The sequence below is a fragment of the Plenodomus lingam genome (assembly GCF_022343315.1).
Source record: "Plenodomus lingam strain CAN1 chromosome Unknown contig_9, whole genome shotgun sequence".
Classification (NCBI taxonomy): Eukaryota; Fungi; Ascomycota; class Dothideomycetes; order Pleosporales; family Leptosphaeriaceae; genus Plenodomus; species Plenodomus lingam.
This window is the reverse complement of record NW_027093973.1, coordinates 829,834-853,861: the sequence shown is the minus strand read 5'-3', so window position 1 is coordinate 853,861 and position 24,028 is coordinate 829,834. Positions and strand designations below refer to the sequence as shown.

The following is a 24,028-nucleotide window of genomic DNA, read 5'->3' as shown; positions in this document are numbered from 1 at the left end:
AAGGTGTGGTGGACTGCTGCAGAGAGGATTTGTGAACGTTGGGAGGATCGATTGGGTGGGGTTCTCGTGAAGCAAGGCATAATCAATGTACCTGTTGATTGTGCCTGTGGCAGCAGAATGTACACACACACACACGGGCGAGAAAGTAGAGTATACCGGTAGTACTCTATCTACACAGAGGGCACTGCACAGGGAACCCCAGCTGTTTGGCAAACAAGCATGCTCATCTTGATGTCTCACACGTATTGCTGTAGCCACCCGTGCTTGGGAACGCAGACTCCAACGCAGTTCTGCAAGCTGTGACCGGAGCAGAGACTGGCTGCCAGCAAGTCTGTTGGAGAGGACTGGAGTCCTCTACTCTCTACTGAGTACGTTTAGATGCATGGTGGAGGGGAAGGGAAGGCAGCACGTGACAAGCGGTAATCCCAACTTGAACAATCGGATGACACACGTTGGGGGCTAGAAACGAATTTCGGCCCGCGAAAAGAACACTGTACCGGATACATACCTGACGAAGCTATCAAGGCCCAGATACAGCGCGATACAGCGACTAATACAGCTCCAGATCCAGCTCCAGATATCAACACCACACACACACACACAAACACCTGCGCACAGCGGGCTACAGTCGCAGCTGGAGCCGAGAGCGGACTTGTCATACACACCTGTGCACGTGTGTCCATCAACCCCCCTCAAGCTGTCAGCAGCACGTGATGTCCTGGCTGAGAACTGAACACGTTCCAAAATATCCGGCGAGTACTGGGCCTTCTCTAAACGGCAAGGTGCGATGCTGGGCGGCTGAAGTAAGCAAGGGGCCACGGTATCTTCGCCCACAGCGTTTGCCATTGATACCAAACGTCAGATACATTACCGCATCCTCGAGCGAAACTGTCTGATTCGAGGTGAGCTCCACCCCTTCCAGCTTCCCCGTCTTCCGCGCTGTCGGCCTCGCAACCTCGAGGCTGTCGACTGCTCTATTCCTGTCCCCTTCAAGAGCACACTGGGCTATCCCAATCCGCTTCTGCGCCACCGCCGCAATGCTAATCGTGGCAAGCACAGGTCGTCATGGGCAGACACGCCAACCCCGATGTAAGCCACCCTTTCACCTTTTTCTTTTTCCCCCATCCCTTCAATGCCCTCAGTGACTTCGATACTGACTCCAGGAATAGATACGGCGCGCCTATGCCGAGTTTCAAGACACTGACACACCGTGAGTCCTCGGTTTGGCCGTTTTCACCCTTCATCCACGAACGCTGCTGATCCCTGCCATCAGATCCAAATGTAACAAAGTCCGCTGCCTTCACTGCGGCTACGTCCGCGCAAAGAATACGACGCGTCAAATTGAGCATCTTCAAGAATGCCAGGCCTATTTGGCCACGCCCGAGGCCCAAGCCCACGTCGTTGCCCAGCAGCAGCAGCAGCAACAGCAACCACATCAACAGCATCAGGAGCCGCAGTCGCAGAATGGAACGGCCCCAGGCCCATCTCCCATGAGCGCAGGTCCTAGCCAAATTCTAAACGGTCAACATCCCAACCCAAACCTTCAGGTCAACCGCCGCGGTCCGCATTCGAAACGGGCTAGGGACGGTCAGCTTATTGCGCCTAATATACCAATAGCACCGCACTTTACTCCCTCCCTGACCTCACATCTATTGACCATCTGTTCAGCACCGTTCGCCCAAGCCACCCAACAACCCTTCCTCTCACATGCCGGTTGTGGCTCACTGGCAGTCGGGCCATGTTCACAATGGCTGGCTCAAGATGCGCATCTCGCCCGTGGCTACATCCGCTTCATAGGCCAGCTGCTGGCCAAGATGCGGCTACCACCTACGCAAAACTCGCAGTTTCATCCCATGTACCGGACCATGGATCTTTTGATCTCAGCGCTCAACAATACAAGACGGGAGATGCAGTTCTTCGAGATCACGGCGACCAAGTATGGGTTAGTCATGGGCGGTGAGCCACCATCGCCCATTTCCAGATCAATCCTCGACATGTTTGTGAGCGCCAGCAGTAGCAGCGCGTCACTACTCGAGGGCATGGTTGTTCTTTGGAGCGCCCAGCATGTAGGCCACCACACGCGTCTAGATACCCTCTCCCAATAATGCTAACGAGAGAATAGTGCTACCGCTCCGCCTGGCAATATGCGCACTCGTTCAGCACCTCCCTCTCGACTCCCTCCAATGAAGCCCACATCGCCGCTCTCCACCAAGCCTTTATCCCAAATTGGACGTCTCCCGCCTTTTCCAAATTTGTCGACGCAACGCGCGCCCTTGTCGACGAGCTAGCAAACATAACTACCACTCGCGACGGCAAGGAGGAGATGCAGCGCTGCGAAGAAGTTTTCAGACAGACCTGTTGGCTCCAACAGCGGTTTTGGCCCGTGGTGGATGGCATGGGCGAGGACAATGAGAGTTCTAGGATGGGGCCGCCGACAATGGGACCAGATCCGCGTGGGCCACCGCCGCACAATGCCATGAATGGGCCTATGACGCCCAGCAATGCTATGCCAGGGCCGAGCATGGGTGGCATGAGCAACATGAATAACAGCATGAGTGTTCCCATGCGAGGACCGATGGCTGGGCCCATGCCAAACCGCCCAGTCAACAATGGACCTGTGAATGGGCCCAGGAGCAACAATGGACCCATGACGGCGCCGATGAACAGTGCTCCCCCCAGCGCGCCGATGCATAACGGTGCGCCCAACGCGCCCATGCACAATGGACCGCTCAAGGCGCCCATGATTAATGGCCCGCCCAGCGCCCCAAAGAACGATTCCAACAGCAGCGTCGAGAACACGGACAACGACAACGACAATGAGAATGAAAATGAAAATGAAAATGACAACGACAACGACAACGAGCATGACAATGACAATGAAGAAGACGACGAGGACGACGAGGACGAAGACAACGCCATGGCAGACTCGGGCCAGACCTCGTAGACTCTTCTGCCAGCCACCTTCGTCCTCACTAAAGAAGATGAAAACCCCAACAGTCTGTCTACTCTCTTCTCAATCATTTGTATTGCTGCATGTCGCCGCGCGTCAAGCCAAGGAAGGGGGAAGGGGGGAAAGACGGCTGTGCTTCTCATGTATTATACATCACATGATGCTTGTTTCGTTGTTGCAAGCGTGGTTGAGTTCTCGCTCATGTTGTAATCCTATTTTCTTTTTCTTATTTTTCCCGCCATCCTTTGATTGGGCTTGTTTTTGGGCACTCTGGGGTTGGGAGGGGCAGGCAGTTAGGTATGGTAGGACCTGGTACGGTACGGTACGGTATAAGCAAGATCTGCGAGACGCACAGGATAGTAGGTTGGACAGGGACAGAGTAATTGGCAAGGAGAAAGCGAAAAGTGGAAAGTGGAAAGCGTGACACGAGAATAGGGAACGTGGGCGTTGGCTTCTTTCTTTCGTTTCTCACCCCCCCGCAAAGGCAAAGTCGGCGTTTTTGCATGGTATTTGTTTTGGAAGTGGGAATGCGTGTTGAGTGGTTGAGATTGTATGTTGGGGATATGGATACAACGGTACCGGTAAAACATGCCATAATACACACGCATACATGTATACGTAACAACATTCCCCTCTGTTAAATTCATTTGAATGACGTTTCCTTTCCTTTCCTTTCCTTTCCTTCGTCGTCTTTCCTTGTCCAATCATCCCTTTCCCAAACCACAACCCCATTCTATTCCATTCCCATTCCTTATTCCTCCCCCCTACCCCCTCCCCCCAGGCCTCGGCGTCGACCCACCCCCCGCCAACTCCACACCATCAAAATACGCCTCACCCTGCACCATGCGCAGATTATCCCCCATCTCCACCGCCCCGGACCCCTGCTGCGCCGCCTGCGTCGGCTGCGGACTGTATATCTGCTGTGACTGAGATTCCAAGTGTGCAGGCAGTGCGTGTGTTTGCGGGGGAGGAGAAGTCGCGGGGGGAGGCGGGTAGGGAGATGGGGAGGAAGGGGAGATGTTGGAGAGGGGGCGGTCGGGTGTGGCGTTGAGTTCTGAGGCGTGGGATGCGTGTTTGGTGTCCTGGGTCGGGTTGTAGTATTCGTGTTGGTGGTGGGAGTGGGGTGGGGGAGGAGATTGGGTTTGCGGGGGCTTGAGGGGGAGTGTGTATTGTGGGACGGGGGAGACGGAGCCCGTGTTGTACCCGTGCTGGGCGTTGTATGCGGTGTGTTGGGCGTAGGCGTCGTTTTGGGCTGTTTGGCCGTAGGGTTGCGGGACAGGTGGTGGGTTTTGCTGCATGTAGGCTTGGCCCTGGGAGGGTGTATAGTGTTGTTTTGTGTCGGTGTAGGGCATGGGGGCTTGATTGGACGAGGGACCGTAGTTCATTGCTGCTTGGGGCGGAGGAGGAGGAGCGGCGTTTTTCTTGTTCTTGCGCCGGCGAAGGAGGAAGAAGATTGCCAAGCCGAGAATGACGAGGCCGACGATGGGGCCGATGACTGCGCCTGCAATCCAGGCTTTAGAGGTAGATGAGGAAGATGAGGGGATGGAGGTCGTGGATGGTCGTGCCGTGCGGGTTGGTGCGTTGATACCAGAGGAGGCGACTTGGGGGAAAGAGACTGGGGGGAATGTTAGTGAGAGTGAGGGAAATATTCAAAATGGTGCATACAAGCGTTGGATGAGACGATGACTTCGGTGGCGGAAGCAGGGATGCTGCGGTAGTACGACCAATTTAGAGCAGAGACACCACATACAATGTCCTGAAGAGAGTGACAAGTTAGAAGTGATCTGGTCCAGATACCCTCACGCACACCCCAAGTGACTTACGGTTTTCGGATTTGAGTCGCCAGTATTCTCAAAGATAAAGGCCGTGTTGCAGATAGACATGCGAGTGTCATTGTAGTTTTCGGTGCTAGCCAGAAGTTAGATTTTGGCCGTCAGTATGCATGGGATCCAACATACCATGCGATAGAGATGGTTGTTGAAAGGGACGGTAAGGGGTAGACCATGGTGCCTTGAACGCATGCTGTAGGCGCTGGACAACCCTCGAGAGTCGTTGCGCAGCATTGTGCGTACTTTTCATCTTGATACCAAGTAAGTCCCGATGAGCACGTCTCTGAGAACCCTTCAAGGTCGTCAGCACTATACAGACATACCAAACGAACTCATATAAACCCACAAGTATTATCAGATTCAACCCACCCAATAAATCTATCGTTATTCTGCCGTGGAAGCACAGCTGGCGGCGTTATAATAGGGTCAGCTGGAACCAATGCATCCGTCACGCCTCCCAAGGCAAGGGCGACACCAATAATAATCGATCCAGCAGTCATCATCATCGTCGTCGTCGTCAAAAAAGGTGCAACCACAGCGTTGTGAGAGAATAAGGATCAAACTCCTAGATAACAATAGTGACGAGGGGGGCGCGTAGTCTCGACTAAATAAACAGCTGCGCCCTGGCTTGTCACCACAAACAGCACTGCTCCACAACGACACAAATATGTGCAACTACTTTGCTCGCAACCGATCCCTGGTTACATAGCCGCTCTTGGGCCTGCGAAGCGTTCCGGATATCCATGGATGAGGGCAAGGGGTCTTCCTGCCCCCCAGACAAGGCGCGGGTGCAGGTTGGTCGATGCAGTAAGTTGGCAGTGACCGGTCACCGGAATCGAGAATTGAGTAACGGAGATGGGTATGGTGTTGCCGCTGCGGAGCATGATGCCGCTCATCATGCCATGCTGCTGGATCCAATGCTTCCTTACACATGGGCGTGGCTTAGTCTACGGTCTCATTTGGAAATCTTGCTCGTGGCGTTTGTAGTCTCCCTTGGCGGGTTGTAATGGATGGGTGTTGTGCGTGTGGCGTGACCTGATGTTGTCCTTTTCTAATAGTTAATATCAGATGGTGAATAAGCGTATCCTCACTCAGATGCCTCCACTATATGCCACAGATTCTGGACATTTGTATGTTGCAAGGCGCTTGGGATTGAATAGCAGAATCCTCAACAGTGGTGAATATGTGCAACCCAAAGTAAGAACCCCTGCTCGGCACTGAGCCAAAAAGCTTCACCGAGATGCTGGGGTGGAGGGCATTGCTCTTTCATTTGGAGTAAGGCTGTGGTAAGGGTAAGCGAAGAGAAGAACAGATTCAGGTAGCTTGCCTGTGGATCAGCGACTAATGTGGAGTGAAAAGTCGAGACCGTGAACCGAGTCGGCCAGTTGGTTGCTTAAGGTACACCGATGGAGTGACAGGAGCTGCTGGCATGATGTGTAGACGCAGTGCATACGGACGGATGTATACTCTGTAGGAAAAGCAGAACCGGTAGCAATGAGCACATGCGCAACTGCGGATAGGCTATTCGAGGGGCTTGAGAGCATTGTTGGCAAGGCGAGGTTGTTGATGGGTCGCTGAGAGTTGGGACGAGACAGCCCGAACGAGGCTGGTGGCAGAAGTCTTGCCGCGGTAGTTCCGGTCCACCACCAGAGACGCAACCTCCTATGTACAATCAGCGTCATAAAACAAAATCAATCTTCTGTCCGTTTCAAGCTCTCAAGCATCCTATGTCCAAGTCATTGTGGACCTGTCTTAACTCGCCTCACTGATATATCCCAACATGTACCGCGTGGATTACTGCGACCGTACTTTTGAACCAGTTCGGAGCCTGTCAACCCGATTTGTACACCCTCTTCCCGCCTCGCCTAACCCTGCTTGTATGTGCGTGGGTCTATTCCAGATCTCACAGTAACAAAAGCTCCGCGGATGCATTGCCATTGGCTGGTTCTCTACCATGTACAAGACAGTCATCGATGGTGCTGACCCCTCGCCGCCGAGCATCGCTTGAGCCAAAAAACAGTAGAGAGATTTCGAAGCAGCCGTTCCGTACAAGAAGATATACATACTCCTCCGCACCATCTCGCGCTGTCAGATCGAAAAACTGACCTCGCTTCGCCTGATGATCAAGAGGTGGCGAGCATTGGTCGGCCGTTGCTGTCTGGTTGCAGGTTTACTCCTACTACGCCATGCAACTCAAGAGGTACATATCAGCTTGTCGCGAGTAGAGTGATGTGTGAAATCGCATAGCTGGTTGATGCGCCTCATAGGTATATTGCCACACTTGCGCCTGCTTCCCCGAGACGAGTTGCTTTTGGCGCCGTTGGATTGTCCGCAATCGGTGCAGGTTGACAAAATTTCTTCAGTTTCTGCCGCGCCAGCTGGCCGCAATACTGGTGATAGACCAGCATCGCACTGGATTCGACTTATTGGTGGAAGATGACGGCATGAAATATGCGTCACGATTGGAGGGTGCGTTATACGAGACCTCTGTGCACTGGTTCCAGATGCGCCGAAGAAGTCCTTGCTTTCTAGAGGACAACGAGCATGGGCACTACAAAGGAAAGAGTCTGTGAACGTACCATGCATGACAAGGGAACATCAGAGAGCTGGAGAGAGCGCTAGGATATTATTTTGGAGAAGGAAATGTTGTACTTCAGGGACGAGTTCCACTGCAAGACCTGTAGGAGTTTCAAGATCATGATGACGATGGTGTCATCCGTATTTGTTCTTTCCCGCGAAGACATGAACGCTGGATACAGACCATGGATCTTCGACTGGGACAGCGATATGGGCAGCCAGAAAGTCTTTTCCAAGGGTGATATGTGGATGACTTTTTCGAAATCGAGGATGTAAGATGTTTGGGGAGTCATGGTGGGCCTTCACTCCCAAATTGGTGGTGCATGATCTTCGCCATCTCGTGCTTGCAACATGGCAGTCAACACCACTCACAGATGCTCGTCGACGAGCAGCGCAACACTAGACAATGGTCTGAACAAGTCATTGAAAAAGAATCAAACCTGCTCGTGCCGCGGTAGAGAAGAGGGAGGGCTCAGTCCTCCAACGCCAGGCCGGGTAAGTTGCTGTTTGACGAGGGCCAGGGTGACCATGGCAGGACCACGTCGGCGAAGAAGAGGACGAGGATTCCCCACATACCAGGAGCTCAATACGGAGGAGCTTCATCAACTTCCGACGATGAGAGGCCATTTTCAACAAAACACCGACCCATCTCATGATCGTCGGTGTGAGATATAAGGTGGCACGGTGAGGAAGAGGGCCATACGTATGCAGGCTCTGCTATTTCGGCCAAAGTGGCGGCCGCAGATCCATCAGGCTGCTGACATTGGACTGGCGGGGAATCGGGAAGAGGAAAGGCAGAGATTGGGGGGTGCAACCGAGTGGTAAGTGAGCTCGTTAAGATTGATGAGCATAGCGCAGCATAATAATGCTGGCACTAGCAGACTGTGATAAGTACATGGTTGAGTTCAGGGTAAGTAGGTAGGATGTGATGATGTCTGCATGTCCTGTACCATATTATTGTTTTATACGAGTGCGAGTGAGAGTGAGAGTGAGAGTGGAATGCTTGCAGGTGTCACGAGCTGCGGATAGGATTCGGGATCGTCACGTGGATCCTAAGCTTATTATTCTCGTGCTAGCCTGATTGGGCTCGGTCAGCACTTGCAATGACTTATCCACCCAACCAACCATCGAGTCCACAGGCCAGTCATCCATCATCCATGCTGCAACGCAAGGCAAGCTGCTTATTGTACTATGGGAACGGACCATGGAGGAGGCTAGATGTGAGTAGGTACCAGTAGGGTACACTTTCTAGTACATGGCTAGTACATGGCTGGTAGATGTGTACAGAGAAAGTTTTGCCGCGCCAGGCTTGTCGTACGGCACGGTACACCCTGCACTGCACTTGCGGGTGCTGTCATGGATGGTACCTAGTATCGTGTCTGCTGCAGACGGATCCCCGGGGGCTTGAGACTCTTGAGACTCTTGAGACTCTTGAGACTCTTGGGGTCACACTCCTGTCTTTTGCTGAGTCGTGCTATCGGACTTGTACACAGGAGGTACAGAGGACCGGTACAGGGTAGACAGCAGGTTGTATCAGACTGAAGCTTGTGGGACCTCGGCAACCATTCGTGCACTCTGATTGACTTGTGGACTGGCACATGGATCGGGGCAAAGAGACGTCTAGGTATAGGCAGACAGTTAGTACAAGACAGTAGCCCAGTACCCTTGACCTATTGTACCACAGTGCTTGGGTACGTAGGGCATCAAGTGCGCAAGAGCGGGTCCCAGAGTCAGTGAATTCCCCACAAAAATAGAAGAGCGGATCGCCAATGTAGTGTAGCGGCGAATCGGACAAGGTTAGAGTTGCACGTCTGAAGCGACTGGACCCCCGTATCTGCGTATTCGATGCAGTAGCGTTGCCGGACCCGTTGACGGTTCAGTGTCCCATGTTTCTTTTCTGCAGCCTGGACTCTCCCGTTTGGATCATCATTTCTCTTATCATCTCTCCTTTCCGTCTGCCATGGCTTTTGCCTTTTGCCCTTGTTCTTGTTGATCTTGATCTTGATCTTGCTGTTGTTGTTGCTGCTGCTGCGACAACAGCTTCACGGCATGCCAGACGACGCCACCATCGAGGCAGCACCCCCCCTTCTCTCCCCCTCCTCCTCCTCCTCCTCCTCCTCCTCCCCCCACATCAGCCGTGAATAGCGAAAACGAGCCCTGGCCGCCCTTCTTCTTGCTGTCGACGATCACAAGTGCAGCAGGGACATGGGAGCGTGGGAAACCGGGGATCAGGGAACAGGGATACATGATATACACCAAACACATTGCTCTTATAACAGGACTGCAGCTGTACGACCATGCTGGGAAGACGACCATCGATGCACCAAGACCACGGCGAACAACAACCCACGGCCCTCGCCCTCGAAGAAAAGGACGGCGACAACAGCAGCAGGGCCAAGGGCGTTGCATTCGCCAGTCACCATTATGAGGGCATTCACGCCGGGGACTCGCGCAGTGCCTCTATGAGCTCGAGCTCGAGCGCCTCAAGCTCAATCTCAAATTTGCAGTCTCCATCGTACATGGACTCCTCGTCGTCGTCGGACGAAAGCGCCAGGCACAATACGCTGCTCTCGGCCTCCTCCATCTCGGCCTATTCCATGACCATGACGTCGACCTCGGCCAATACCACCCACCATGACCGGCCCGGCGCCGTGACGCTGACCACAGAACCACCAAGTACTAACACCATCGCCAGCACCAGCACCAGCGCGCCCTCCTCAGTGCATGCCCACCCTAGCCTTGCCTTGCTTGCTCTCGTCTCCAACTCGGCTTCATCGTCTGCCCTTCCAGATCGCTTCGATGTCAACGTCTCGCGGAAAGGCGGCTTTGTGGCCGTCTATTCAGCCTCACATCTATGGCTGATCAAGACCGAGGCCCTGCCGCGCCTCTTTGCTAGGACGCTGCAGGTCAAGCGCAGGCCCATCGCCGTCGACGTCACCGAGGATGGCTGCTTGCTGGCCGTGCTGTCGCGCCCGTTGCAGGTCGACCTGTACGAGATTCACGGCCGCCAAGCCCATGATCAGATGATTACCAAGAGGAGGACCATTTCGCTCGTGCACGAAGCCACTTCTGTCGTCATCTCGCCCGACGCTCGTATCCTCATCACGGGCAACAAGTTCGGCATCGAGGTCGTTGCCATTGGGCCCCAAGCGCCTGAGACGGCGCGCCGGACCCTGTCTGCGCCGGCGGGAGATGGCCTCGAGTTCTCAGACGACGGTCGCACGCTGCTCATCACAGGCTATGCCAGAAAGTCGGACGGCTCCGCCCTGTTTGTGCTGCCTGGCCTCTACGATGGGCCGCTCACAGAAGAAGGGGAGCCAATTCCTCAACCGCCCGAGGCCGCTTGGACAGGCTCCGTGCTCTTCCCCGAATCTGCCAGGACAGCCCGACAGGCCACACTCCTGCCAGATGCGGATACAGGCACCTTCAGCGAACTCTTCGCTTTCAACGCAGAAGAAGACTCATGGGGCATCTACGACATTGCCTGCCAACGCTTCACGCCGAGAAAGATGTTCCTGCCAGACCACCAGCCTTGGACACGCTCGGATTTCCTAGATGATGCCATGCCTGCTGTCTCGCCGAATGCTGATCTCGCAGCAGTTGCGCTTCGTATGCGCGGCACCACCAACATTTGGGTTTACGATGTCCCTGGCTGGGACTACAAGCCGAGCAGCAACAGCAAGGCTTTGCTGGATGCGCCCATAAAGCCTTGCTTTTGTATTCCCATACCCAAAGACGACGCAACCACCCTACAAGAGATTTGTGCCCTGCGATGGCTCAGGCTCAATGCACATGTACAACGCCTCGTCGCTGTTGGCAATTCCACTGTTCTACCAGGGAAAAACGATGTACCTGATGCCCCTCTTGTCTCAAAAGGCCTCCTCGTCATCCTCGACTTTGACAAGAGGAAACCGGCTGGGAGCCCCATTCCCGCTCCAGTCAAGATAGAATATGATCTCGACCCTCTCTGTCCCGGCGAACGGCTCCCAGAAGGCTCGATCCCCTTTGACCGCGAAGTCGAACTCGTACGAACCCGCACCATGGCGCAACATGGAGCACAAGACCAAGATGCGGCCCTCGCCCGCCGCTCCTCAAGGCTCGGCTCAACACCTGTTCATCACACTCGCACCACGCCTCTCCGCCCCCCGCAACGCCCACGTCTTGCCCCGGAAGATTCCGAGGAACTCACCCCCGAAGAAGCACAGGCCATGTTTGAAGCGCCCTATGACAACCAACAGCCACGATCGCACATGTCACTTGCGCGCGCTGCCACTGTGGCGGCAGCAAGTCCCGCGAATCGACAACATCTCCGCGCCTTGCCTTCTAGGCTGCTCGAGTATAGAAGAGCAGACGGAACAAGGGAGTTGCCTCATGAGAGCGATGCGGATAACTGGGTCCCGCCTCCGCCAGCCTACACGCCTACTGCGGCGGCAGCAGGGAGCGTTAGTCTCAGCCATCCCAATGTACCGCCTGTCCCACGACTGGCAATACCACGCCCATCGACGTCTTCGAATGCCATACCACCAGTCCCTTCATTACCAGACATGAACACATTGGCCCATCTAGCAAACTTCTCCCTATCAAATGCACATTCTCGTCATTCACCCGTTGCCTCCGGTATCCCGATATCACCTCCACTCAGTCCAAGGGAGAGAGAGCGACGCCCCTCCCTTCTCCACCCGTCCACATATCCAAGCCCGCAATCCTACTCGACTCCACAATCTCCAAACTCACCATCCCTATCTCCACGAAGATGCGGCTCAGCAAACCCCACAACTTCACACCCATACCCCGCGAACCCCTCGCACATACCATCCCGGCGACCCATCTCAGGTGGCAGGAGGGCAGTAGAAAGCAGCATCGACGTCCGACCGCCCCCTCTTCTGAATCCTGACCTAGACATGACAAGAAGAGGATCCGCACCCACCCAACCTACCCAGCGCCGCCCCACCTTTAGCCATACCACCAACCTAAGAAGCAACACGCTACCTCCCCCCTCTCCCTCTCTCCTCTCCCCCAACCTCCCCCACCACCCGAGTACCCCACGCCTCCACCCCTCGCTCCCTCGTCTCACATCACCCTCCGATCGCACACGCCATCCCAGTATTCCCAGGACTGCGCCGCCGCGCTCGCAGTCGCAGCATCTGGACCTCGCGTATCGGTTCACGCGTGCGAATGGAGGTGGCGCACCCGATGTGGCGGCTGGATTTTCTTATTCACAGAGTGTGCCGGATTTGGGGGCAAGGGTAGAGGGGGCGGGAGAGGAGGTGAGGAGCAAGGGGAGGAGGGGGAGGAGGGTTGGGTGCGTTGTTATGTAGAGATTTTTTATGGCAAGGCTAAGCTGGGCTTGGGCTCTTTTTTGGTGTTTTGTTGGCCGTATCCTTGACTTGTGGTCGAGGCTGGTTTTTCAACCTTTTTCTTCTCTTTTCTAATGTATATGTTTTTGATGGGATGAGGATGGGATGAGGATGAGATGTGGATGGGATTGGTGCGGTTGGAATTAGATGGATTTGATCGACGTAGTATATATTATACCCCCGCTTTCGCTTTTGCATATTGTTCTTTGCATTTTGTTTTGGAGATGGGAGCTTGTTGTTGTTGTTGTCGGTCGGTAGTGGTGGGTATGATGTCATGTCATGCATATCATTTCATACAGATGTAGCCACGAACGCTCGGTGGTGTGCATGGCAGGATTAGATTAGCGCCTGCTTTGGGGTATTTATCGTATAGGGAAGGGCGGGGCCAGGGCAGGGTGCTTGCTCCTTAGGCACGGGGAACGGGAAGGGGAAAGGTGGTGGTGGGTGTATTTCCTGTCTGGGCGTTTAATGTCTTATTTAGTGTGCTGGTGAGTGTTCTGTGGTATATACTGTATACTAGATGTGCTGGATGGGATTTACATGGTATACGCTATGCGTAATAGATGTACTAGTCGTCACCTATACAGATCTACCACACTTACCACGCCTATACACCTATACATACCCATCTTATCCCCTTATCCCCCCTTCTCACCAACACCACCAAGCCCCCGCTTCCCTGACTCAGTGTCCTAATTCGCTAGTCTTCTATCCCTCTAGCGTTTCTTATACCGAGGGTATTCAAAGTTTGGGCAAATATGATTAATTGAATTTTATATTGGGGTTGGTTTTTAGAGGGACAGGAAGAGGGAGGAAAGATACTAGGAGATGAGATGGAAAAGGGCTTTTACTGCGAAATAAACGGGAAATGGGAATGATAAGGGCAGTGAGTAATAAGTGTTAGGAGAATTGAAAGAAATCCGCAAAGCAATCTTTTCATTTTCAGGCTTATTTCACCAGAGATACGTTACTTTTGAAGGTCTATGGAATCAGGTCTATTGGTCCAGGCAAAATGGTAACTAGACATAGGAATGCGTAGTCATCTGTCTAGACGAAACTATGTATTTAAATCTAGAGATACGCATATAGGATATGCATCATAGTATAAGATGCCCTTTCCTCAACTTCTCCTTATGAAATCTCTTGAAACTTCATATCGCATGACTTATCATCCATGGGTATTCTTATCCACCTTATGCCCCATCCTCCCTTTATGTATATGCATTTGCACCCACATTTTTAGCACCACCTGTCGTCCCCTACCAACCCTTTCATCCGCTGCGCAAACGTCGTGTTCTCCACACGCAGCTCCATGGAGCGCTGCAGACGCGATGGCGACGGGAAATCCCACGTCGCGGTGCTATTCGTCGAGAAGCGGATTTCGCCCTGTGAGCACTTGAAGAAGTTGAAGACTGCGGGTGGTGTAGTGGATTGCGGTTGCTGGCGTCAGGGTGGGACGGGGTTAGTGTTAGGTTAGTGTTTTGTGGTTTCAGGTGGGTTGGTTTGATAAACAATAGGTAGTGTAGGATGAAAGAAACTCGCAGTCCCTGCTTTGATGCGATACGTTGCTGCCAAAGGACGTTGCGACAGGGTGAGTCTGGATATCTGGTTCCTGCTCCAATGATCGCTGAACAAGATGCGGTTTCTTATGGCTTCTGGAACGAATGTTACTATACTAGACGAGTGGTACAACGGATAACTATGGTATGCGGCAGATGTGGGGGCTTTCTCGATACAGTTGAAGAGATGCCGAGAGGTTGCTCTGCACGACTAGCTCGGTGACTTTGGTGGTGACGAGGTCTGGTCCGTGAAGCGGTAATATGTTGTTAGGGCGCGAGTGGAGGTGATTGAAGGGGTTGTCGAAAAGGTCGATGCAGGCTATGATTACGCTGTGGTTGAGGCTCGAGGATAAAGGCATTTAGTATGGAATCACGGGGCCTGTGGTATTGGATCTGTCGCAGGTACTTTAGGGGAAGTTAGATGCTAGACCAGTAATGTATTCGTTTTGTAGGATACTGGGTTTCTTGCCGGGGGTGGCGAAGGTAAATATAATTTTATGGTAGTCTTGTGCTAGAGTGCGCCCATGGTCGACTGGGTTTCGTATTGAGAGGGAATGTAATATGTCCATGAATGTGCTGATTACATCAAGAACCGACGGCATATAGCGGCTGAACATGCTTGTACTTGCAGGCCAGTGTTTGGAAATAGCACAAGGTGGATGGCTGGCTGGCTGACTTGAAATTATACCAAAGATCTGTGTCTCTTTGCAGTTTTAGGACACATATGCAAGGCACTGTCTGGATCATCAACCTGAAATCAAATATCAGCAACGTTTCATACTGCTGAAGTGTTCTACCTTACAAAGTCGAGCACATCAGTATCCATAATTATGCGATTTTGTCCCTGGCCTCTCATGCTGGCCATACGTGGATATTACAATGGCGCAAGCAGCAAAACAAATGAGACTTCGTAATATCATCGCAAGCTTATGAGTCTTATAGAGAACAAAGTTGTTGAATATGGATGTTCCCGGCGAACCTTCCAACGAAGTACGGTAGAATCCGGGTAACGATCTGGCCTTCCTCGCCACCTGTAGTATGGTGCCTAAAAGTCAAGTAGAACAACTGGGCAATTCCGAAGTTCACATTTTCGGCCACTACTATTCACATTCTTTGCTACTGAAAGTTTCTTATCAGACTAGCAACTTCCTGCAATGCATGGCAACAGTATCGGTCCATTCTGCAGTGTCCGGCTGGGGTCCAATTGCATTAAACTATGACCACGACTTTCCACGTGGGATAATTGTTTGCAAGAACACCGAGTATTCTGCAGATCGGCCCGAGCCCGTGGGAGAACGTTTGACCCCACATGTTGTGTGTGTTTCAAGCTTAGAGGCTGTGGGGTTTCGCGTGATCAGTTCTAACTACGGGGTGGTTCAACAAGGCCGTACGGTGTACTAGTACCGAGTACCCAAGAAACCAACAGTACATGATCACCATAACAGAAAACTCAATGACGTCATCTCTTGGAACGCATAGGTGGTGCAATCGCACTCAAAGAATACTCGTCAGCTGCCGGGGATATATCAGGTAGGCTCGCACCTGACCCTCTGCCAGAAATAGCTGATCTATGAAATTGTCGCATCGGCCGTTCGTTTACTCGGCCAGTGCCGGCTTAGCCGTGTTCAACTAATCAGTCTGGCTCCTTGAAACGTTGAAAATTGAAATGTTGTATGATAGTTGCTACATAGCAGGTACCAGTCCTTGAAAATAGCTATTCTATCTTAAATTGTGATGGTATTCCAACGCCTAGGCGGAGGACGATTGACTTCTGGAAGCACTTCGTGCCGCGGGGCTTTCCGAGTACGTATTGTGTCCCAGAACGTTCGTAAGTCTTTTCCATGTTCTTGATATATATATACAGTCGCATTGGCAAAGCCAATGAACTGCGTTGAGCTCTGCAGGATGACCAGAGCACGAATATTGTGTCCCAGCCCTTCTGTGAGACGATTCAACATACCTGGCAGCCATAGGACCAGGTAGGTTACTGGATACATGTTGAGAAGCAACATCCTCCAGACTTCGCGGTCGATTGTACGGGTTGATCGTGACGGCCTGCGACCGGGAAGCTCCGCTGTAGGAAGTCCTTGTAGGTCGTTTCCCCCGAATTCCTTATTCGAAAACGCAAGACGTTCGGGGTCCGGGGTACCGGATGCATTAATGCCTTGATGGATGTCCTCGGGCCCGTGCAATACAGCGGGTTCCTTGTCAAATCTTGCCAAGTTGAAACTCACTCCCTGACCTAGAATGTTACCCGAATCTTTCGGGGAAGGTTTACCGACTTGCTCAGGTGGGTTAACTGGCGGAGTTACGCACCCAGCCAGTACGCCACCGTTTCTTCTCCTGGCATCCAGCTCATGCTCGAATTCATTGAAGCTGCTGGCACTCAACGACGAAAGGCTTTGTGGTCGAAAGCGCCTGACCATGTAGTAGAATACGTATGCATACGTGCATACAGAGATGAAGAATATCGAAATGCGCCAGCCATGGTTGAGAGCATATCGCTCGCGTGTGAAACGCTTTTCGATCCAGCACCAATTGCCGGACACAGGTCCGTAATAGTTGTTCACCAATGCAATGATACCTTGACACCAATTAGATGTTGACAATGACTTGTCAAGCGGGAGGACCTACTGTTACAGAGTGGTACAACCCAAATTGCAAGGCATATCAGCGCCTTGGTACTCGTGGACGCATAAATGATGGAAGAGCGAAGTTGTATGGTCAGGAGGGTAACCACGGTGATGGCGAGAACGGAAAAATCGACGGCCTAATTGAGTTAGCAATGTCTACAATGTCGTCCGTGTGAAAACCTTACCACCACGGAAAACTGACCGGCCCAGCCGTTTATATTGCATAAGAGGCCTGGTATAGGCGCTCGCCGATTCGAGACTACAACGATGCCAGAGACCGAATTATTAAGACTATTCATAAACTCTGTGTCTGATATCAGCCTACTATAACGATGCGACGAGTGTGAGGACGAGACCATTGACTAACCAGTAACTGTAAGATTCAGTATCAGTGCATATCGGAAGTCGCGCCTCTTCTTTCCTCGCGCAAATATCCAAAGTAGGATGACCGTGGCGGTGGAACACATGGACAGCAAGCTGCCGAACAAGGTTGGAATAGATATGGCTGCATCCCAGGCAGCAAGCCCTTCAGTTGCGGACATTGCTGACGTCCTGGTCGTCACATCAGAAGATTCCTTATCCAGGAGGATGCTAATGGATGCTCGGCGTTAGTTGGGATATATACCATCCTCTCGAGTTGCTCGGCGGTTTGCCCGGCGAAACACGTCGCAGAACGGTCGCTAGTGACCAATTCGCCCTTCAATTTACTATGCTTGGTTCAGCCAAGAACTAGCAAATTGCAAAAGCTTGACTCGTTTCTGAGCCCTATGAGGAGTTCCAAACGTCGGTGTGAAGCACTCCGCTGCGATGTCAGCACAGCAACAAACCCTACCCTGAAACTCCCCATAGCCCCCATACTCCCCACAACCAGTGATCAGACTTGCAGGTTTCCGACTTCAGCGATTAGCATATAACCGATGACGTTACCTGGGGAATACCCGGCCGAGTGTCAGCTTGAGACAATGCGATCTGCATATAAGGAATCCAACTGATCACTTAAGTCGTCGCAGAAAAGCTCCATGGTTCAGCCCCAGCGGAGTTCGAGGTCCAGCATGTTTTGGCTCGAATCTAGTCATGGAAAATAGACTAGCTTATGTAAGTGCCTCGGGTTTGGCAAATTGTGCGTTTAAGAGAGGCCTGAGCAACGTTCTGAACGAGACTGTTGGGAAGCGGCCTGATCGCAGCTACATTCGTATATATCGGGAATCAGCTGTCTTTACATCGCTAGTGACGGTATGGAAGTCCTAACGAGGACGGGGCTGACATGCAGTACAACTCTTGTAGATTAAATGTCGCGGTTACTATCATTATCCCATTGCATGGGAAAGGGACCTATAAGGCCATGGGATTCTGTCCCAGGATCTAGACGACTCCACAGTTCGAGCCGATACTTCCGCGGGTTATTCCAGATTCCGGTACATGCATAATCCCCACGTCTTGGCAAAGGGGTTTGTTTCCAAATTTGGACTGGCAGTGCCCTAGTAGAAATCCCCCACGCCAGATTTTCTTTGGACGACCTGCGCATCTTGTCTCATAGTACTAGGTAGAAGTACCGATCACAGGTCTTTTGATCACAGCCTCTTTTCTGGGCAGCTAATTGCCTGGAGGGCCAGAGGTGGAGAGTTCCTGCGAACAGGACACTACAGATGTGTCAAAACTCGTATTTTAGTCTAGGGCGATTCAGTTGACCGCCTCGTATATGAAAAAACTAGCTAGTGCAGTAGATTCATGGCACTGTTATGTGATTAAAGCGGGCAGAGTAGTTATCATGAATGTACAACGGCATCGTCTTTGAATATGGGAAAGTATATCTACAGTGAAGAATACGGATTCGTACGGAGCGCATTCCCTCACAACAGCTTCAAATGTTCTTCGTAGAGATTGACCTTACGCGACAAGGAGCGTTACCTACGGAAATAAGATCAGTGTTGGAGCGGTCTCATGTTTGCCTAGCCGAGATAAGCCTGCTCCTGGTCAGCTTATGATGCTCGAAATTACCGGTACTAACCTCGTCAGGTAGTTACCGACAATTTCGTGCGCACTGTTTACCTGGGATACTTTGTACAGCAATCGCGGCATATTTTCACGAACATGTTCAAATTATCTTCACTTCCTGTGGATATTCGAAAAATACTCAAGGTCATTGTGGATCATAAGACAACTCATAAGTGTATGCTTATGGCTCTCGCAATAGGCATCATGATTGACACCATCTGCACAGTAAGATTCACTAAATTTGAGGCCCCCTTCTCGCACTAGACTTGAACAATATGAGTCTGCCTGTGTTCTATATGAAGAGGATTTACCTTCTCAAGAGCCCAATTATGCAGTCTAGGACCATCAAGGAATACATTTCAAAGATTCCAAATTACACCATCTCAAGTACAATATCTCAGATATGAGGATTTCTCTTGGAAGTACCTCGGCTCGCTGCGGCAATGTCGAAGTCCACGAGTTGGCCCGCGTAATCGAACTCGATGCAGGCCATCATTCAGAAACTAGCTTCCGTGTCGCAGACACTTCAACCGGCACAGTCAGTCAACGAAACATATCCTTTCCTGAGGCCGCGCTTCGTGACATCGAGACAAAGCTCGCTATAGTCATACCCTGTATGAACGAGGAGCTGGACGTTCTGGATGGAGTCCTCCACGGTATCCCACACGAATGTTTCGTCATCCTCGTCTCCAACAGCTCACCGCGCAACTTCTTCGCAGAATCCGAACTCCTCCAAGATTTTTGCAGTCGTGCAGGACGGCTGGCCATCATCGTACACCAAGGCGATGAAGGCCTTGCAAAAGCTTTCTTCGCTGCAGGCATGTCTGACCTCGTCACTGAAACCAGTCTTTTTCCGTCGGAGGAGCAGAGGCCCACCTGTCGGATCCGCAATGGCAAGGGGGAAGCCATGATTATCGGGACTGTTATATCTAGAATGATTGGCAAGAAGTTTGTCGGTTTCATCGATGCTGATAACCTAGCCGCAGGCGCCGTACATGAGTACTGTAAAGTGTATGCTGCGGGTTTACACTATGCACTTTACTCTTCCAACTCCAATCACCCGCCTCACGCCATGGTCCGGATCAAGTGGAATTCCAAGCCCAAAATCGAAGATGGAAAGCTGGTTTTCGAAAAGTCGGGACGATGCTCGCGGGTAGTCAATGAATGGATGAATCGTGTCTCCAATGAGATCCATCAGACAAGCCTCGAGGACGCGATGGCGCTGGGTTTAAATGTGATAGAAACTGCGAATGCAGGTGAACACGCAATGACTATTGACCTGGCGATGAAGTTGCGGTTTGCGACTGGATATGCGGTGGAGCCCTTTCAACTCATCAGTATTTGGGAACGGTTCGGATCGCAAGCGCCTACTTCGCCACCCCTCTCACGAGATGTCCAAGTGCTCCAGGTTGAGACGCGCAACCCGCATTTCCACAACATCAACAAAGGAATCGAGCATATCGAGCAAATGCAAGTCCAGGGGCTGGGCGTGATATATCATTCGCAACTTACTCCACCGCAGTTGAAAGAAGAACTGCGCGCGTATGTGAAAGAGAAGTTTCCCAATGCGGTTGATGGCGATGGGGTACCTGAGCAGGCTCGTGCATACCCGCCTATTGATATGATGAACTTTGAGGTCTTTGTGGCGGAGCTGAAGAAGCATACAGATGCTATGCGAATCGTCGGCAGCCCATGCCCTGCTGATCAAATCAAATAAAGGATGCGTGACACAAATCTTTTTATGCTTCACCTGATGAATAGTTTTTTCCATCAATGCAGGAAATATATATTTCATGACTTAGCTCTTTTTGTATGTGCAATATCTATAATTCGTGGGCAATCCTGGTTCCATTCGGTTATCCTACCAAGTTTAGGAACTTGGTGAATGCAGATCGCCAAGTTTCCATACCAAACGTGACAATGCACACAAACTAATTACAACCTTCGGCCGATGCCCAAACCCAAACTCCAGAATCATGATGAATTCAAAATCGAATCCCGGGTTCGCAATTAGGCCATCGATGCGCGGGTGACGATCTCCTGGCGATCTAGATAACCTTGTGCATGCAGCCCCGCAACATACAAACTAATGAGGCGGTTCCAACTCTCATGATGACGTCGCGGGATGTGCTTTTTGTGATTGGCGTTAGATACGCGAAAACACCTCACGAAGTAGTGTTCATCCTAGATCAGGATTTAAAAGATGCATTTGCTTCGTATACAATTGCCTTTTGCAAGTTTCCAACCAATTCGAAAACGACATTGTGTGAACGTCTCTGGGTCATGCCTTCCCTCAATGCAACTGTATGTAGGCAAGCTTCATCGACGCATGAGGTACGAATATTGATGCGGAAAATGCTAATAAAATGATGACTAGGTCTTCCATGCCTACGCTTACGGCACAGCATTCTGGTATGGCCTTCGAGGGTTGTGCCGCGTATACGACCCAGCCATGGTCGCAGACTGTACGTCTCCATGAGTATCTCTAACACATATACACACCCATATTAACAACTTCCCCCAGGGTTCCGTCCTCCCTCCCAACTAAACCTTATGCCCAACGACCTCGAACTCTACAACATCCGCAATGATGGCTGGTGTCTGGTCACTCTGGCCCTGATACTCATTTCTCTCACCAACGCTGTACCGTTCGCTTCTCCTAGCTCCACAAATTCGGCCACCGCAACCGCAACTGCGAATCGCTCACCAAGTAGCGTAATCTACGCCAAAGCGGTAGTTGCGGCGACGATTTTCCATCACATTACTACGGGAATTGGCGCGTATCAGCATTATAAACTGGATACGCATTACAACACGAGCATGAGTATTGGGGTGTGGGGCAATGTGTGGTTGACATTCACAGGATTGTTGACTTGGATGTTGTTGCAGAGTGAGAAGGGGGAGGAGGATGTGGAGCGTGTTGCGAGGAAGATTCAATGATGAGTTGGTTAGGGGGATTGAGAGAAGGGTCTGGCAAAGGTCAGAGGGGGTGATGAGAGTTCTGAGAGATCGAAGTGTAATGTACTGAATGTTGTGAACGATTGGATTATCCTGCATGGTTGCTTGTGCACCCCCGTGCTATCGTCGTCTGTGCCCAGAATAGGTGACTGGAGCATGATTTCAAGGACCTTTTAGTCATAGGTTAAGATGACCAATCGATCATTGAAAGAGGGCAAGGCATAACAAGGCCATACGTCCAGTTCAGCGTTGCCCAAAAGGAACGACTCAATGTAGCTGTGTCACGTAGCCCAAACTTGTGACAGATTGTGCCTAACAGCTGCCCTCTCCTAAGATCCAACCCCCCTACATCTTGCTCTCCCTCACTTTCCCTAAAACAAAACTCCCCTCCTCCTCCGCAAACACCTTTCCCATCCCATCCTCCACCCATCCCACCGTCTCAACCCACCTTCCCTTCTCCCTCCTTAATCCGCCCCCCCCCCCCTCGCCTGACAAGCAAAACACAGGGCGTTCTAACCGCTCTGAGATACTTGATCTTCAACTCACTCGTCGCACACGTGTATCCAAACACCGAAGCCACCAAACTCCCCATCACCTGATCCAACAATGACGCCGTGACACCGCCATGCAGCCTAGCCACACCACCGTCGACATCACTGCCTATGCTCACCAGTATAAGGGTTTCGGGCACGTCAGTCGCATCAGCTGCGTAAGAAATATCGCGTTTTGCTAATTGGCGCGCAGCTTCTGCGGCGGAGCTTGAAGGCTGAGGGGCTCGGACTGCGCTGCCAGTGACGATGTTTGTCGTTTCTGAGGTGTCGCGGTGATTGGTGCTGCCTGGTCTGTATAAGGAGAGGAAGGCGCGGATGGCGGTTGGGGTGAAGAGTGTGCGGGTGAAGAACGTGTTGCTGACACCTTCGCGTGGGTCGGGAATGTGGCGTTTGGAGATTTTGGGTATGGTCGGGTCAGAGAGGAGGGAGTTGCACCATTCGTGCGCAGTGAAGTCTTCGAGGTGTTCGATTGGGAGGGGGGTCGTGGTGGTGCGAGGGGGAGGGAAGGAGATGAGGCTGTGATGCTGGGGGGTTGTTGAAGCGATGGGACAGTCATGGGTACGAGGCATACATGTCTGCAATGGCTGTTAGTGCTGTTGTGTCAGTGCTGGTATTTCGGTGCGCGACTCCTCAGATGCGATGTCGACGGGAATATGGACCGAGGTTGAGGCAGATGAGGCTGGTAGCCGATAAGATAGCTAAGTCTAAGGATCCCAGTAATGTAACTGCCTACCGTTGATTACTCCTAGAATACAAAAACTATGAATGCTTTCCACATGATCCTCTACTTCTTACTTAATATGATAGTTTTACAGCCAACAATTCGTATTTCGGTTCGGCAGATCTGGTAAGAGACGATTTCAGCAAACATGCTGTCGAAACTGTCTGGGGCAACTCTACAGGTTTCAAGTTTCAATCGCAGTAGGGCCTCAATAGAATATCACAATCTGGAAATATAGAGTGAAACGATAGTATTTCTACAACAAGACAATATAACTGACCGGCGTTATTACATGGGACATGATTCGAGAGATTTCACCAAGGTACGCATTCCAGTACATCATCTCCTCCTGTGAATCTGCCTTGCCAGCACCCCATAATGATATCGCCTAGGTATTGGCACTAAACTTTTTATTTCAGGAAATTCAGATTGCCTGATAGATTCAGTAATCTCCATCTTTGAGCCTGAGCCCAAGGTATAGAGTTTAACCAGTCCAAATTTCTACAGGGTAGAGCCAAGGGCAAATAGATCTGCTCGAACTGAATTGAGGCCATCTCCAGGATATCTATGACTGGCAGTCACCACAACAAATGGATGAGAGCTGTCTAGCGAGGCGCCGCTAAAGTCGAGGCGGTTAGCTTATAGATTTGCGGTCAAGCAAACATTGCCGCAGGTCAGATCCGCATGAATGGCGTCCAGTGAATACACGAAGGCAAGCGACTAGTGATTTCTTGCGCTTGTTGAAGGCGCTACTTGGTGCTGACCTTGTGACCTTGAGAGTGTTGCAAGGTCAACAGCAAGAATCTGTCAAAAATCTGCTCTATGATTCTAAGATCCTACTTCTAATCTTGGGCGGTATGCGAGCACAAGAACGGATTGCTTGAATACACTCAAGGTA

General features: G+C 51.6%; 12 protein-coding genes across 12 annotated transcripts; 5 read left to right on the top strand and 7 right to left on the bottom strand.

Annotated features, from left to right (window-relative positions):
* The first annotated feature begins 265 nt into the window (after positions 1 to 265).
* IAQ61_010817 (uncharacterized protein) lies at positions 266 to 3,687 on the top strand. Its single transcript, XM_066098942.1, has 5 exons — positions 266 to 902; positions 1,060 to 1,089; positions 1,170 to 1,210; positions 1,274 to 2,066; positions 2,123 to 3,687. The coding sequence occupies exons 2-5, from the start codon at positions 1,066 to 1,068 to the stop codon at positions 2,942 to 2,944; spliced, it is 1,680 nt and encodes a 559-aa protein (XP_065951100.1). The 5' UTR covers positions 266 to 902; positions 1,060 to 1,065; the 3' UTR covers positions 2,945 to 3,687.
* Positions 3,688 to 3,714: 27 nt separating this feature from the next.
* Positions 3,715 to 5,285, bottom strand: IAQ61_010816 (uncharacterized protein; the record flags this gene model as incomplete). Its single annotated transcript, XM_003834786.1, has 5 exons — positions 3,715 to 4,565; positions 4,616 to 4,706; positions 4,774 to 4,858; positions 4,909 to 5,071; positions 5,126 to 5,285. The coding sequence occupies 5 exons, from the start codon at positions 5,283 to 5,285 to the stop codon at positions 3,715 to 3,717; spliced, it is 1,350 nt and encodes a 449-aa protein (XP_003834834.1).
* Positions 5,286 to 5,480: 195 nt separating this feature from the next.
* IAQ61_010815 (uncharacterized protein) lies at positions 5,481 to 5,663 on the bottom strand (the record flags this gene model as incomplete). The annotated part of the gene is made up of 1 exon (XM_003834785.1): positions 5,481 to 5,663. The coding sequence occupies one exon, from the start codon at positions 5,661 to 5,663 to the stop codon at positions 5,481 to 5,483; it is 183 nt and encodes a 60-aa protein (XP_003834833.1).
* Positions 5,664 to 7,397: 1,734 nt separating this feature from the next.
* On the bottom strand, positions 7,398 to 7,649 carry IAQ61_010814 (uncharacterized protein; the record flags this gene model as incomplete). Its single annotated transcript, XM_066098941.1, has 1 exon — positions 7,398 to 7,649. One exon carries the CDS (start codon positions 7,647 to 7,649, stop codon positions 7,398 to 7,400), a length of 252 nt encoding a protein of 83 aa, XP_065951099.1.
* A 1,645-nt stretch (positions 7,650 to 9,294) lies between these two features.
* Positions 9,295 to 9,603, bottom strand: IAQ61_010813 (uncharacterized protein; the record flags this gene model as incomplete). Its single annotated transcript, XM_066098940.1, has 1 exon — positions 9,295 to 9,603. The coding sequence occupies one exon, from the start codon at positions 9,601 to 9,603 to the stop codon at positions 9,295 to 9,297; it is 309 nt and encodes a 102-aa protein (XP_065951098.1).
* Positions 9,604 to 9,653: 50 nt separating this feature from the next.
* On the top strand, positions 9,654 to 12,742 carry IAQ61_010812 (uncharacterized protein; the record flags this gene model as incomplete). The annotated part of the gene is made up of 2 exons (XM_003834782.2): positions 9,654 to 12,602; positions 12,692 to 12,742. The coding sequence occupies 2 exons, from the start codon at positions 9,654 to 9,656 to the stop codon at positions 12,740 to 12,742; spliced, it is 3,000 nt and encodes a 999-aa protein (XP_003834830.2).
* A 2,490-nt stretch (positions 12,743 to 15,232) lies between these two features.
* IAQ61_010811 (uncharacterized protein) lies at positions 15,233 to 15,673 on the top strand (the record flags this gene model as incomplete). The annotated part of the gene is made up of 2 exons (XM_066098939.1): positions 15,233 to 15,262; positions 15,410 to 15,673. The coding sequence occupies 2 exons, from the start codon at positions 15,233 to 15,235 to the stop codon at positions 15,671 to 15,673; spliced, it is 294 nt and encodes a 97-aa protein (XP_065951097.1).
* Positions 15,674 to 15,954: 281 nt separating this feature from the next.
* Positions 15,955 to 18,196, bottom strand: IAQ61_010810 (uncharacterized protein). The gene is made up of 4 exons (XM_003834780.2): positions 17,273 to 18,196; positions 17,091 to 17,209; positions 16,907 to 17,042; positions 15,955 to 16,856 (listed from the first exon to the last, which is right to left on the bottom strand). Exons 1-4 carry the CDS (start codon positions 17,445 to 17,447, stop codon positions 15,997 to 15,999), a joined length of 1,290 nt encoding a protein of 429 aa, XP_003834828.1. The 5' UTR covers positions 17,448 to 18,196; the 3' UTR covers positions 15,955 to 15,996.
* A 1,107-nt stretch (positions 18,197 to 19,303) lies between these two features.
* Positions 19,304 to 20,617, top strand: IAQ61_010809 (uncharacterized protein; the record flags this gene model as incomplete). Its single annotated transcript, XM_003834779.2, has 1 exon — positions 19,304 to 20,617. One exon carries the CDS (start codon positions 19,304 to 19,306, stop codon positions 20,615 to 20,617), a length of 1,314 nt encoding a protein of 437 aa, XP_003834827.2.
* Positions 20,618 to 21,183: 566 nt separating this feature from the next.
* On the top strand, positions 21,184 to 21,840 carry IAQ61_010808 (uncharacterized protein; the record flags this gene model as incomplete). Its single annotated transcript, XM_003834778.2, has 3 exons — positions 21,184 to 21,204; positions 21,278 to 21,365; positions 21,425 to 21,840. The coding sequence occupies 3 exons, from the start codon at positions 21,184 to 21,186 to the stop codon at positions 21,838 to 21,840; spliced, it is 525 nt and encodes a 174-aa protein (XP_003834826.2).
* Positions 21,841 to 22,297: 457 nt separating this feature from the next.
* IAQ61_010807 (uncharacterized protein) lies at positions 22,298 to 22,978 on the bottom strand (the record flags this gene model as incomplete). Its single annotated transcript, XM_003834777.2, has 1 exon — positions 22,298 to 22,978. One exon carries the CDS (start codon positions 22,976 to 22,978, stop codon positions 22,298 to 22,300), a length of 681 nt encoding a protein of 226 aa, XP_003834825.2.
* Positions 22,979 to 23,469: 491 nt separating this feature from the next.
* On the bottom strand, positions 23,470 to 23,893 carry IAQ61_010806 (uncharacterized protein; the record flags this gene model as incomplete). Its single annotated transcript, XM_066098938.1, has 3 exons — positions 23,470 to 23,631; positions 23,671 to 23,768; positions 23,794 to 23,893. Coding segments are annotated over 3 exons (360 nt in total), but the record flags the coding sequence as incomplete, so codon positions are not given.
* Positions 23,894 to 24,028: the final 135 nt, after the last annotated feature.